General features: G+C 41.5%; 1 protein-coding gene across 2 annotated transcripts in view; it reads right to left on the bottom strand.

The window, feature by feature from the left end:
* Positions 1 to 11253: 11253 nt before the first annotated feature.
* The window catches only part of BASP1 (brain abundant membrane attached signal protein 1), a 67944-nt gene continuing 66055 nt past the window's right edge, over positions 11254 to 13142 (bottom strand). For both annotated transcript variants that reach the window (XM_036020248.1, XM_028516364.1), the window contains exon 2: positions 11254 to 12822. In XM_036020248.1, coding sequence (XP_035876141.1) covers positions 12127 to 12813 — 687 coding nt within the window. In that variant the 5' untranslated portion in view covers positions 12814 to 12822 and the 3' untranslated portion in view covers positions 11254 to 12126. The remainder of the gene's footprint in view (positions 12823 to 13142) is intronic.

The following is a 13142-nucleotide window of genomic DNA, read 5'->3' on the forward strand; positions in this document are numbered from 1 at the left end:
TTCTATTTCTATGATTTGATTAAAATATGTTTTTGTTGTACTGAGGACAGGACCATAATTACATTTTATTTCATCTGAATTCTATTTTTATAATCCTAAACTTGCCCTAAGCTACATCTTTATAGTTTGGAGAGGTTTACAATCACTGAAGAATATTAACTAGAGCTTTCTTTTGTTCTATTATAAATTCAAGTTTTTAAGAATAAATTATAAATCAACTTTTTTTCCCTAATATGCCATCTATAACTAAAGAGTATATATTTCCTTTTGGAAAATATATTGCTGTCCAGGGTTACATATGGTGTCCAGGCTTATACAATTATATATTATAATTAAATCATTATAATGTATTATTACTATATTATAGTATATATTACATTATACTATTACAACAATATATAGTGTATATACAATTATTACAATTGTAATCTAGCTTGAAGTAGTGTCTTAATACACACTGCTGGGCCTTCAAAGACATCTTATTAGACACAAGTCAGACATGGGGGAGACTTAGACAAGGTGAATTTCAAAAATAAATGAGACTGGGATGACAGACACAAATCCATGGGTTAGGTGTATCCCATAAACTGTTATGTTCCTTCCACACATTCTTAAATATTACATTAACTGACATACAAAATTCAGAAATATTACATTAAAATCCAAATTGGGAGCTTCTTCTGAAAGGTCTGGCCACTCTGGGCCCGCATTCACTTCCGGCAGCCCTGTGCAGGAGCTGAGCAGCAGGCAACCCACAGCAGTTCACCCCAGTCCCCACCTGGCCCCACGTGACTTCCGTAGGTCCTTGGGTTCGCAGTCCCTGGGTCTGTAACTGCTGGGTTAGCTGATGACATGTGCTAGGAAGCCAGGAAGGGTGAGGGTCATGGTAAACAATAAGTGTGGAGAAGAGCCACAGATGAAATTCACAAGTTCTGTACCCTATCACATATATGTTGTGTAAAGCACAAATATTTCACAATTTGATGTGATATCAAAATCCAGATGCTCTGGTTCATGTCAGAAACCGCCTGGGGGTTTGCCCCGGTATCTAGAGACAGGAAGAGGGCTCAGCGGAGGAAGAGGTGGGCACTCCTCATAACCGCATAACCAGGGAAAGCAAGAGCGCCGATGGGTGAAATGGAAAGAAACCAACTGTGGCAAATCAATGAGTACAAGGGTAGCTTTCCTTTGTCTTTGGTTGCCTTTACACACATCAGACATTTCACTGGGCATTGTAGCTCGAGGACATTTTCAAGATTTCCTGAGACATGTTTGCTGAGCTTCCTTAGATTCAGTTGGAATTCTTCTGCCTCTGTCACTTCACTATTATTCTCATAAACTTACCTTTACTTTTATTGAGGTATAATTGACATATAACATTACCTTCATTTCATATATATAACATAATGATTCAATGTGTTAATATAGGTATTCCCCATTTTTCAAAGGTTCTCATTACTTTTATTTTTAAAAACTATGTAAGTACCTGTTTTCGCTAACTGGAAGAAATCTGAAGAGAATTTTCACTTTCACAAAAAAAGACAAAAAGCAAAACTAGTTTTCAGCTTTTTTTTTTTTTTTTTTTTTTTTTTTTTTGCAGAGCACACCCAGAACATGGAGACTTGTACAGTTTGTACTGCTTCTTAGTGCTAATTTAGGTCTCATGTGTTTCTTGGTATGATTTGATAGGTTATTTTGAGGGTCTGGGAAATATCAAAAATCTGTCCATATAAATGAATGAAGGTTGCAAAGGTTTTCATAGGAACGCTCTGCTCTCAGACACTGGGAGAAACCTGTACTGAGAAATGGTCACTAAAGTAAGTCTCCATAACGTCAGTCCCCTCACGTCGCTACAGATCTTTTTTCTCTTGGTGGGAGAACTAAACTTACATTTTAAATTTTAAGAAAAGGAGTTCCTGAGACCTGTGGCACCCCTTGCCCCACACTTGATGGACTCAGGCCATGAGACTTCTGCCTGATTTTTATAGCCTTTCTGCCCCCTCTCTACGGACTACCATTCCTTCGCAATCACCATCTCTCTCATCCACGCCCTTCTTTACAGACTATCATCTAAGCGAGGGGCTGGGAACTTCTGGAGAGCACTGCCTAGTAGCCTGCATAATAGGAACCCTCTTGGATTTCTGCTCATGGTTTTCTTTGGCTTATTTCTGGGTTTACAGCTCCTGAGTTTTCATTAGCCTGATACCTCCACTCCCAGAAAACAGGGATGCGCTAATGCGTTCCATAGATTGTACCGTTTGATCTTCACAACATAGACTTACAATATCTCTTTTGTTTTAAAAAAAAAGACAGCATTTCTTTAAAACAAAAAGCTAACTTTACCCTTGGAAATGTGCATGGGTGTGGCTGCCAGAGTGCTAGAGTTCTTCAGTGTTTACAGTTTTAACTCCAAAAGTCTCCTTATAAAGGATGTTTCCCCCACTTTATGAGTGATCCAAGATAACAAATGTGTTTTTTTCAACAACTAGAAAATTGACATACAAACAACTTTGGGAGGGCTAATCCTATTTCCATTCTCAGTTCTACTCTAGTTTTATGGAGGGGGGGGGGACGTAAACTCTTTCTTTCAAAAATTACCATGAATGTAGCAATAGTTCTTATACTCTGCCCTTTCAGAAGATGTGCTCTTCCAGAGCTACACTGTCACTCGGCCCTTTCCTAGGGTCACTGATGCTCCATGGTTACTGCCCATTCCTTCATGTGTTTGCTTTCTTATATGCACCTGTATTCACATGCAAACATACATGTGCAGACATGCCTTCCTCCAATTGTCACCTGTTTGTCCACACACATATTTAAAATAATCTAAAGATTAAGTTTAAATCTACAATGTCTCGGTCAAACTTTTCTTTGCTCTTTCTATCTCTAATAAATATGACGTATCAACCACATGCTTATCTGACCTCATCATGTATAAATAATAGCCCCTCCCAAACCGTGTTAGTACTTCTCTAGGAATGTTACCCTTTTAGAGGTCCGATTACCTAAACAAACAAGGCATGGAATGCCAGCCATATTTCCAACACTCACAAAAATAGCCTTCTGTTTTAAGCAATGATTTTTTTTCTAACTAAAACAGTGAATATATAACATATGATACCAAAGCATAATTCCTCAAGGCAATAATTGAGTGACATCTCTCTTTTTCTGATAGTCAGACTTTTAAAAAACCTCACCATCTTGAACACAGATATGAAAGCAGAAATGTTAGGCATCAGTGTGGGAAAATCCAGATTAGCAAGTCAGAAACTGTGCCTAACGCTGCACTCATGTACCAGCTGCTGGCTGGGCACGCGCCGGGCATGTTGACACCCAGTACCCACTGCTTTCCCCTTGCACTGATTCAGACAAGAGAAAAAAATCCCTTTCTAATAAAATGGCAATTCAGTCAAGGACCAGTAAGATTTTAAGGTAGACTTAAACTAAAATGCCAGCCATAAATCCACAGAAAGTTAGGATATTAGAAAATAGCATTATAAAAACATATGGTTGCTGTCAAACATTCGTTTAAAATTGAGATTTCTATATAGTAAAAAAAAAAAAAAAAAAAACATGAACAGTACTTACCAAGGGCCTGGCACTATGAACCCATTCATTCCCACAAGAATCCCCATTTTCCAGATGAGGCCAAGGGTAACTCAGGATTATTAGCACTGAGAGTCAGACCTCCACCTCAACACAGCGAGTGAAACCCCAATACCTATTTCCCACCACTACATACACTATCTGCTTTCAGAGCAAGGGAAGTCAGTCTTTTCTTTTTACCTGATGATGTGGGGGTTTTTTTGAGAACTTTGAAATGTTAAAATGTGGCATGTGGTACCTTTCTAAAAACACATCTGGCCTTTTGCCCAGGACTCTGAGTTTCACGTGCAGGTCAGCAGCCTTTCTCTGGTGCATGGCACGTGAGCGAAGGAATTATCATCAGGCAAACACAAAAACTGTCCCTGCAATGGGACTGGAGCCTGCCTAATTCCCAAAATATCTCTCCCATTCACCAATGACACTCCTAAAATTGTACTCCCAGAAAACTTGTGGAAATGGCCATGTGCTCAGGGTTCAATGTGAATGTGTCTTCAGATTGATTTTTCCCATCCCAATCACTGCCCCGCACAGGGTACCAGAATGACAGAATGTTGTGGTGGCAGCTGTGGACCATAGGTGGTTGTCTGATCACCTCCTCTTTACTCCACAGCTAAGGGAGGGATTCCCACCCAAGTGTCACAGGTGGGCCACACACATGACACTCAGCACCCAGCAGTGTCTTAGTCCCATAGAGCCACAGCCTAAGGGAGGAGGACACTGCTCTTTGCAGGGCCTCACCAGAGTCGCCTTCGGACACAGAGTGAACAGCAGAAGCTGTAGGAGATAAGCTTGTAGCAACAAGAGGATGAGGTGGTTGCCATGGAAGGATGTGATGGACTTGTATGAACAGATCCGTGGGCTGGCAGGGAACCGAAGCTGCTGCTGAGAGAGGAGCGGACCAGTGCCTCCTCCCCCTGAGAAGAGGGGTAGAGCACCCTGCTCATAGGGGCAGAGAGAGGAGGGAGACTTGTCGAGCCATTTCCGCCTGGACTTTGAGACAGCACATAATACTGGGCACATTTTACTTCCTTGCCTCAGACTCGGCTGACCTCTCCTCCCCGCTCCCAGGTGCGGCCTGCATGTTCTGGAACTCCAGTGTCAACCTTCTGCCTGCGTTTTGCATCCTGTCTGCCTGTCAAAATTCTCAAATAACCAGTTCTCTCTGTTAGCTCCTTGGTATTCACCTCATCCTCCTCAGGTGACTCCTTTACACCCATGAGTAGACTGGGTGAAATCTCCCCCACCCAAACAAACAAATAAAACACTTCTTTTCTTTCTTCACTCTCAGCCCTATTTCTCCAACCCCCCCCCACACCCCCGCCAAACCAACACTTTCAAAAGAGTTTCTAGAAACCGTGGCTCGATCTCCTTGTGTCCAATGCCTCCCTCAGGCTCCTCAGGTTCCAGCCTCTGTCCTTCTGATCTGACAACTCCTATTTAGGTTGCCAGTGCCTGAGGTTGCATCTTTCAAAGTCATTTTACTTGACAGCTTAGCAACTTGTGACATGTTTTTCCATTCTCTTTTCCTGAAACATCTGTTCCTTTTATTCTGTCACCCAGCGCCCTCCCAGCTTCCCTCCTTCACTCGTGAACAACTTCCGAATCTCTGCAGGCGCACGTTCCTTTCTCTAATCGTCAAGAAAAAGGCTCAGTCCTAGGCATACTTCTTGTTCATTCTCTGTTTGGTTGCCTGCACAGGTGACATTAATCAGGCTCATGGTGTCAATTACCTTCTAAAGGATGTTGACTCCCATTTCTGGTCCAGTTCTATCCGTTGAGGTCCTCGTGGCTACTCAGACTGTCAACTTCTATGTCTCCAAAACCCCTGAAATGAATGTATCCAAGTATAAAGTCTTAACCTTCTCCCTCAGTCCTGATTATTTTTCTCACACTGAGTCGGGATGGGGTAGGGGGAGTGATGATGAATGAATAAAGGCTGAGAAACCTTGGGTTATAATGCAGGCTTGAGAAAGTTTCTGTCTCATCAAAATGAATGGGCAACCCTACCATTCACTTGTTATGCTTACAGATAATAGGGAGTGAGGAGGGAGATAAGCAAAGGACAGGCACCTTCCGGGTAAATCATATTTGTTCTTTCTGAACAAATGAATAATAAAAGTTATGCAAAGTCAGAAAGAACAATACGCTTAAAGTGTATTTAAGAACACATTAAAGTTGTATATAATTTTCATAGTCCTGGTTCAGTATAAGCATTTGCCTCAATGTGAAGGTGAAGGAAGGAAGAAAAGAAGGAAAAAGGAAGGAGGGAGGGAGGAAGGGAAGGAAGGAAGAAAAGAAGGAAAAAGGAAGGAGGGAGGGAGGAAGGGAAGGGAAGGAAGGAAGGAAGGAAGGAAGGAAGGAAGGAAGGAAGGAAGGAAGGAAGGAAGGGAGGGAGGGAGGGAGACTGGTTATCACTTTGGAATTTAATTAGCTGACAAAAAGTAGAAGACTTGATGGGAAAGACAAAATGCAGAGGAACTAGAATGAGGAAGGGAGAAAATAAAAGACAAAAATGTCACAGTAAAATTTCCACTAGCATCAGAAATGTAAGCAGCTCTTTTCTGAGGTACTCTAATTTGTTTGTCTTCTAATTATATTATTTTTGGTTTTGTAATTTTACTATTTTGTGTGTGTTTTATTTTGAAAAGGTAGAATTTGCTCTGAGTTGTCAAGACAAATTCAGCTCCTGCAAGTGAAGGCAGCTGAATAGGTAGCAAGGAAAATATAGCCTCTATTCTCCTCAGAAAGGGAAAAAAAAAAAAAAAAACCACCAACCCTCCGGGGAATTTGCATACTAGTCAGACTTGGTGTTGCAGTGGGCGGCGGCAGTGAGAGCGGCTCTATTCTTAGATGTCTGCGCGAGGCCCAGTGGGATGAGGAACGCTCCCTGCTGTGCTAGGACCCCAGCCTCGTCGGTTCTTTTAATGGGGTTCACCTGTCAGATCAAATTGCCCAAACCTGCGTAAAAGGCTCATACAATCAGCCATGTCATCCCCTTCTTTCACGGCAAATCTCAAAACGGGGCTCTTTCTGTCAGTCACGTAATGAACTGTAGTCTCTCCCTTCCATTAAGAGGATTGCTTTCCTTTTAGGGGGTGGAGGGTTTTGTTTTGATTTTTTTTTCAATTTTCTTTCCCATTCTTCTCGTTGTCAAAAGTGTATTAAATTGAATGTATCTCCTCAAGGTTAAAAAAAAAAGTGCCTTTTTCCTCTAAGTAACAATATCATGAACCTGACTTTCTGGTTGTGTGGCTCTTAAATACAATCCAATTGCCATTATGGAATAATTTATTCAATTATAAGGCAAGAATCTTTGGTGCCTATTCAAGCTCATTTTCTACTTGAATAAATGCATAGCTTAAAAAGCCAAAAGACAGTGAGTTCGCCAATAACAAGGCTTTCTTTCTTGCTAGTGATTGGAACGCCATCTTTTAGATAACTTTTAAAAGATGATTATCAGAGTATTTAAGTAAGTTTTTAAAAATAATTTTCCTTTTAAACTTTCATATACACTTCTATACCCACAACTTCAGAGAAGCCTGTGGCCTAATAATTTTGGGGTTTTATTATGTGAAACTGTGTTTCATAATTAGGGAAATACATGGAAAATCATATTCAAAATGAGATTTCCCTAAAACAGCCCTTTTTTTTTTTTTTGAGACTTTTACTCTTCTTCTCTTAAGTCCTGGACTGTATAAGCAAAAGTGTATGTGAAGAAAGTAATATGAAGATTCTCTAAATGATTCTAAATTTGTATGTAGCCCCATCACTTTGCCATTTGACCATTTAACACGGTGACCTGAGAAAGTTAAAACAAAAAAGGGATATATTACATAAGACCAATTAACTTATAAGTGAGTGATATTAAAGGTGAATTTTCCTGGTCTCAGAGGAAAACTCAGGGGAAACACAAAACAACCTTCAAAGAACACAAAGAACAAAGATGATATTTTGATCTTGGGAAAACATAAATGGCAAGTATCCAGGGGATAGAAGTTATATATGGTATTTTTATTTAATTTTTCTAGTCAGCGTATGCAGTTAAACTGAGTTTTCTTTTTAAAGATCATAGGGATTTTTTTTTTCAAACAGATGTTCACTCTAGACATTTGCTTAAATATGTATGTGAATAGAAGCACACAGCCTCAGAATCCAAGTTGTTCTTAAAGACTGAGAAAACCTGGAGACACGTATGGAACCAATGGTTCCTGGACTTTGAGATTTTGAACACTAATACAATTTCTACCAGTAAGAAGTCATGAAGCATACAGGCTTATAATAACGAATCGCTTTTTTAAAAAATCAAAGACATACACCTTCATGAAAAACTTCCTATAATCCCCCTTTTACTTTTCCATTACCAGAGGGGGGAAATGACACCCTGTCCAAACACCAACCCCAGAGCTAAATATTTAAAATATGAAGTACTTGGCAGACCAAAAATCAAGCAAATGTTGCCTCCTTTTATAGGGATGCATATAAAAGTTCATCTGATGAATCCCACAACTACTAGTGGTACTGCTATTTGATATATTCTTAAAATTACCTCCCAAACATCCAGTGTTCAACATTGTGCAAATCAATTAAAAATAAAGCTTAAAGTAACTACAGTTAATCTCAAAAAGCAAAAGAGAAATCAAAATGCTAGAGATTAACCTCATCAATCCTACGATGTTGGATAACACCAAAACAGTAAATTTTATAAATCTGACAAATTGATATTTTCCCATAAATGAAATGGCTGAAATTTGCTATGTCTTATGTGCATAAAGGAACAACAAAAAATGGGTGGACCAGAGCCAGATCTAATAGTGAATATGTTTCAATGAAGACACTGTGTCAATATACCATGTTTCATTTACTAAAAATTAAGGTTTCAGGATGCTTTATGAAAACAAACTTTGTGTAGCTGCTGGCACCTAATAATTTACCCAACTTAGGCAGCTGAAGAATGTCTACATCTTGCCAGCATCAGAGAGTTAGCAACCAACTCCCTACTGTGCACTAGACCTGGGTCTGGACCCCACGAAGGAGACCCTCCAAGAACGGTGAATGGCATTCCTGGATTGTGGCCATGTGTGCCCTCTGCCTCAATGGCCAGGGACAACTGAAGACAGTCTTTTCGTAGAGTTGAAGCCAGGGAGGTTCATCCTGGGATGTCTGGTGCACCCAGCTCTGGAGGATCTGGATCCATTCCCATCACGCAGAGCCAGTGTCAGCTACTGGACAGGACCTTCAAGGTTGAAAGACAAAGCTAACAACCTTGAACAAGTCCATTTTGATTCCTGCTAATCTCCTCACAGCATGCTCATGGGCACTCAACAAACAAGGGGACTCTGGGACCCCTTCATTTTTCATAAAGACTTGTACACACGTGAGTTAGTGAGCCAGACATGTGGCATGTTCCCGAAGAGTGCTGACTGGCCTGCTAAGCACAGCCCATGTGTTGCCTCCCCTTCATTTTATATCACTCGTGAGGAAGGAACAATCTAGGTTAATCCAAAATTAACTTAAATGCCCAACACTGTTTCCTTCCTGGCTGAACCAATCACTCCCACACATAGGACATTTCCTGTTGAATATACAGTTTCAAGCTACATCTTAAAGTTTGTCTTACGTGTGGTAAAATTAAATGTCACTAGCCATGGTTAGGTTAAAATTCTGATATAAATTATTTTAGTGACCACATTTCTGTACTCTTTCATTGCTTGGAAACAATTCTAATGAAGTTAGAAAAGAGAAATATATTGCTCAGATTTTAATTCTCTTATACCTGACTCCAAAATTTTTAATGTAAATAAATTGAAAAAAAAAGTCTTAGTTTCATCCCTAAATGGTCATTTGTAGTAATAAATGGTAATCCAGAAGGTTGATTTGATTGTTCTAGTCACCAAAATGTGTAATAATTTTAATTAAAAGAAGAGGAAGAAAAGACAGTGTACATATAACATAATACTTCCACCAAGCACCTTGGTCTGCAAGAAGCACATGCTATTTAATGTTAGTAACTATATAAATGTTCTTCATGGTTCACTGAATCTGTTGTTCCCCTGCTACCACCACCAACTCGCCCCCAAGCTATTTTATATATTCAAGGACACATTGGTAATAATCCGGATGGTTCTCTGCTGTTTTTCATACCTAAAACAGTAGGATGGTGGTTTTGTATTTGCATATTTCTTCTATGCTGTGCTTTCAAGCAGTAAGAGTTCAAATTTACTTCGCTATAGAAACAAGAACCAAAACTGCCAAAAGGTGATCACAGACATAAATTGAACCCAACAGGTATATCTGCCTAATATGTTTCATCACTTCTTCCCCAGTATTACCTTCTGGCAATGTGTTAGGGCGGGTACAGACTACAGGGCACTCAGAAAGTAATTGAAGAGAGGTTTTGTTCCTCTTTATTTAACCACGTGTAACATAATGCATAAGCACAAAATCAGGTTCATCCCCATCTACTATATTGCTAAATGTCCCCTTTGGGAACAAATTTCAGTATACTGGCCTTTCCCAAATTCTACAGGAAGTTCCCTATGTTCACAAACAAAGTACTCCTGTGTTAAAGTATATATTGTTTGAATTTATCACTCTGGGTGATTATTACCTAATGCTGCTATCCCCAAAACCCTAACACTTAACTGATTTAGGCATAAGCAATCTTCACAGTGGCTAAGGTTAAGTTCATTTTTAAGTGTTTTATGTTCATCCCTTGGTTTCTAATATCCAATTAGATAAGACCAAAATGACTGCCGAGATCCAAGTGACAATTGTTTCTTACGTTAGAGAATTGATGTGCATGCCTGCCCACCCCATAAGGCACTGCTTACACCAATTCTCCTACCTTCCTCCACCTGCAGAATAGATGGAACCTGAGCAAACAGAGGGGTTTTGGGCAAGAAATCAAGGGACAGAGGTGACATCACATCTGTTGGTACATACATATCCATCACAACATAAATGTGCCACCAGATACACACACAAACAACTAAATTTTCAGAAGCTGAAAGGGGTTTTTCCGTAGTGATCATAGAGCCTTTCTTCACCCTCTTGTAGATCATGCAAGGAAGCCTGGAGGTCAGAAGTGACTTAAAAGCTATACAGAGTGGCAATGGCTGGACGGGAATCTGGTCACCATAAAGGCCAGCTCCGTGCTTGCTTTCAGGCTGTTGCTCCTCACTGCCTGCTCACAACATGGGGTGCCCTCTCCAGCCTCTGCCATGAATGTGATGAACCAGGGGGTAAAACAAAATGATTACCAGCGGCTTCACAACTTGCAATCATATGATGCTACCGTAAGGTCTTATAATCCTGTTCTTCCCAACCTTCAAGATCAAATCTACTGTCTTCCAATTGTTTTACTCAGAATGCTTTTTGAAGTAAATGAATCTGCCCACATTTTTCTATAGGGTGCACACCAAAGGCATAGTAAGTTTTCAGTTTAGCCTCTTCCAAGATAACGTTGACACTGGTCCAAGTAACGTTTTAAACAGATAATGTTCACAAAAACTTGAGGATACAACCTTACACTTCTACCCAAATGTATCCCAGAAAATGCCGGTATGCTGGATACCTTGATCGGCTCCCCACTAAAGTTAATCACCAAGGAGGAAGGGGTGGCCAAAGAAAACCAATAGTCATTCATACTTCTTTTTAATTGTTTAACTTTATTACTGTTGCACCATTTATACAATTACATATAATTTCAATGCATCCATTGTACATTTTTTTGTTGTTTTTTCTATTTTTATTTTTTCCATTTTCCAATGAGTGGTGTGTTGGTGTCTGTGACACAGAATGGAGGAGAAACTGGAACTGCAATGAACGCAGACATTTTTTTTTTTCATTTCCACTGACCAATAAACAGAACTACAGGTGCACCCAACCACGGACATGCATTAACTCGTCATGAGAAATCTAGGGAGGCCTAAGTCAGATGAGAATGTTTGCTACTCCCAAAAATACCTGGGGAGGAAGAATGGAGTACTGGCATGGAGATACATGTGGACAGGCTAAGTGGGCTGTCTGAAAGTTGGCATTCATCCACAAACATTAAAAAAATATCAAAATAAGAAAGGCTGCAAATGAAAAAGAAAACACAGAAAATACTGCTTTCATAAAGATCTGATTGCCTTGGAACGGGCCCTGCGGGCAGAATCAAACGCATCACTCCCAACTCCCCTTGCAGAAGACAAGATATCGGATCTTAGTGGCGGAGTGCAGGTAACAGCAGTTCAGGTACAAAAGGTGTACTGTACTTTCAGACATTGACCTTTAACATCCGGGACTGATTGGTAAAGTTGACTGAAGGTATATTAGATATTTCCCCACAAAAATACTATTTGGATTCTCCCCACCCCCTCCCTCCCTTGATGGGACATCTTTTTTTTTTTCTTTCCTTGGGCAATACATATCATTACTTCCAATTTGAAACAAGTTAGTATAGGAGAGAGACAGACAAGAGACAGAGAGAAACAGGTTGTTTTTAAGCTGTAATTTCTTTTTCATAGGCTGTCCTTGTTATTCCTTCACTGCTACGGTTTGATCAGAATTAGCTGCCGGGGCCTCAGCAGGTTTAACCTCGTCTGCTGGAGCTGCGGGGGCCTGAGCCTTGGGTGTGGAACTGGGGGCTTCCGTGCCTGCTGGGGTCTCCTTGGACGATGGGGCAGCCTCAGTGCTGCTGGGTTTTGAGTCTGAAGCTGGGGCCCCGTCACTTTTCGTTTCCTGCGAAGCAGGAGCTGCGGGAGCCTCAGTCTTTGTGGGTTCCCCTCCCTCCTTGCTCTTGTCATCCACCTTGGTGGCCGCCGCGGGTTCCGCGGGAGCCTCGGCCTCCGAAGCCTTGGGAGCATCGCCTGCAGCTGGACCCGAGGTGGCCGCCTGCTCCACTTCCTTCGGGGGCTCCGGCTTCCCCTCGGCTGCTCCCTCCGTCTGCTCAGGCTCTGCCTTCGGAGCGTCTGCCTTGGCCGCCTCCGTGTCTTTCCCACCTTCCTTGTCTTCAGGTTTGTTGGCAGCATCCTGGGCATCCTTCTCCGGCTTCTCCTCCTTGCCCTCCTTCACCTCGGTGGTCTCCCCGGCCGCCTGGGTTTCATTCTCCTTCGGGGTTCCCTCCTCTTCCGTCCCTGCTCCTTCGGCCTTCTTGTCTTTGTCCTTGGCCTTCTCGTCATTCACATTGTACCCCTTCTTCTTCTTGCTCAGCTTGCCTCCCATCTTGGAGTTCTGTAACACAACACAAAACAGAATAGAACAAAAAGGAGTTACTTGTCGCTCCAGACCGAATGTCTGTGCTCCGGCCAAAATTCATAGGTTGAAGCCCTACCCCACATTGTGATAGCGTTTGGAAGTGGGGCCTTTGGGAGCGGATGAGGACAGGGAGGTGGCATCCTCCTGAAGGGGAGGATTGCTGTCATGGATGACACCCCGCAGGGCTCCACCGTCCCTTTCCCCAGGTGAGGACACACCCAGAGATGGCCACCTAGGAGTCAGGAACGGGTCCTCTACAGACTGAGACTGCCCACACCTTGATCTTGGACTTCCCA

This window comes from Phyllostomus discolor, chromosome 3 (assembly GCF_004126475.2).
Source record: "Phyllostomus discolor isolate MPI-MPIP mPhyDis1 chromosome 3, mPhyDis1.pri.v3, whole genome shotgun sequence".
Taxonomy (NCBI): Eukaryota; Metazoa; Chordata; class Mammalia; order Chiroptera; family Phyllostomidae; genus Phyllostomus; species Phyllostomus discolor.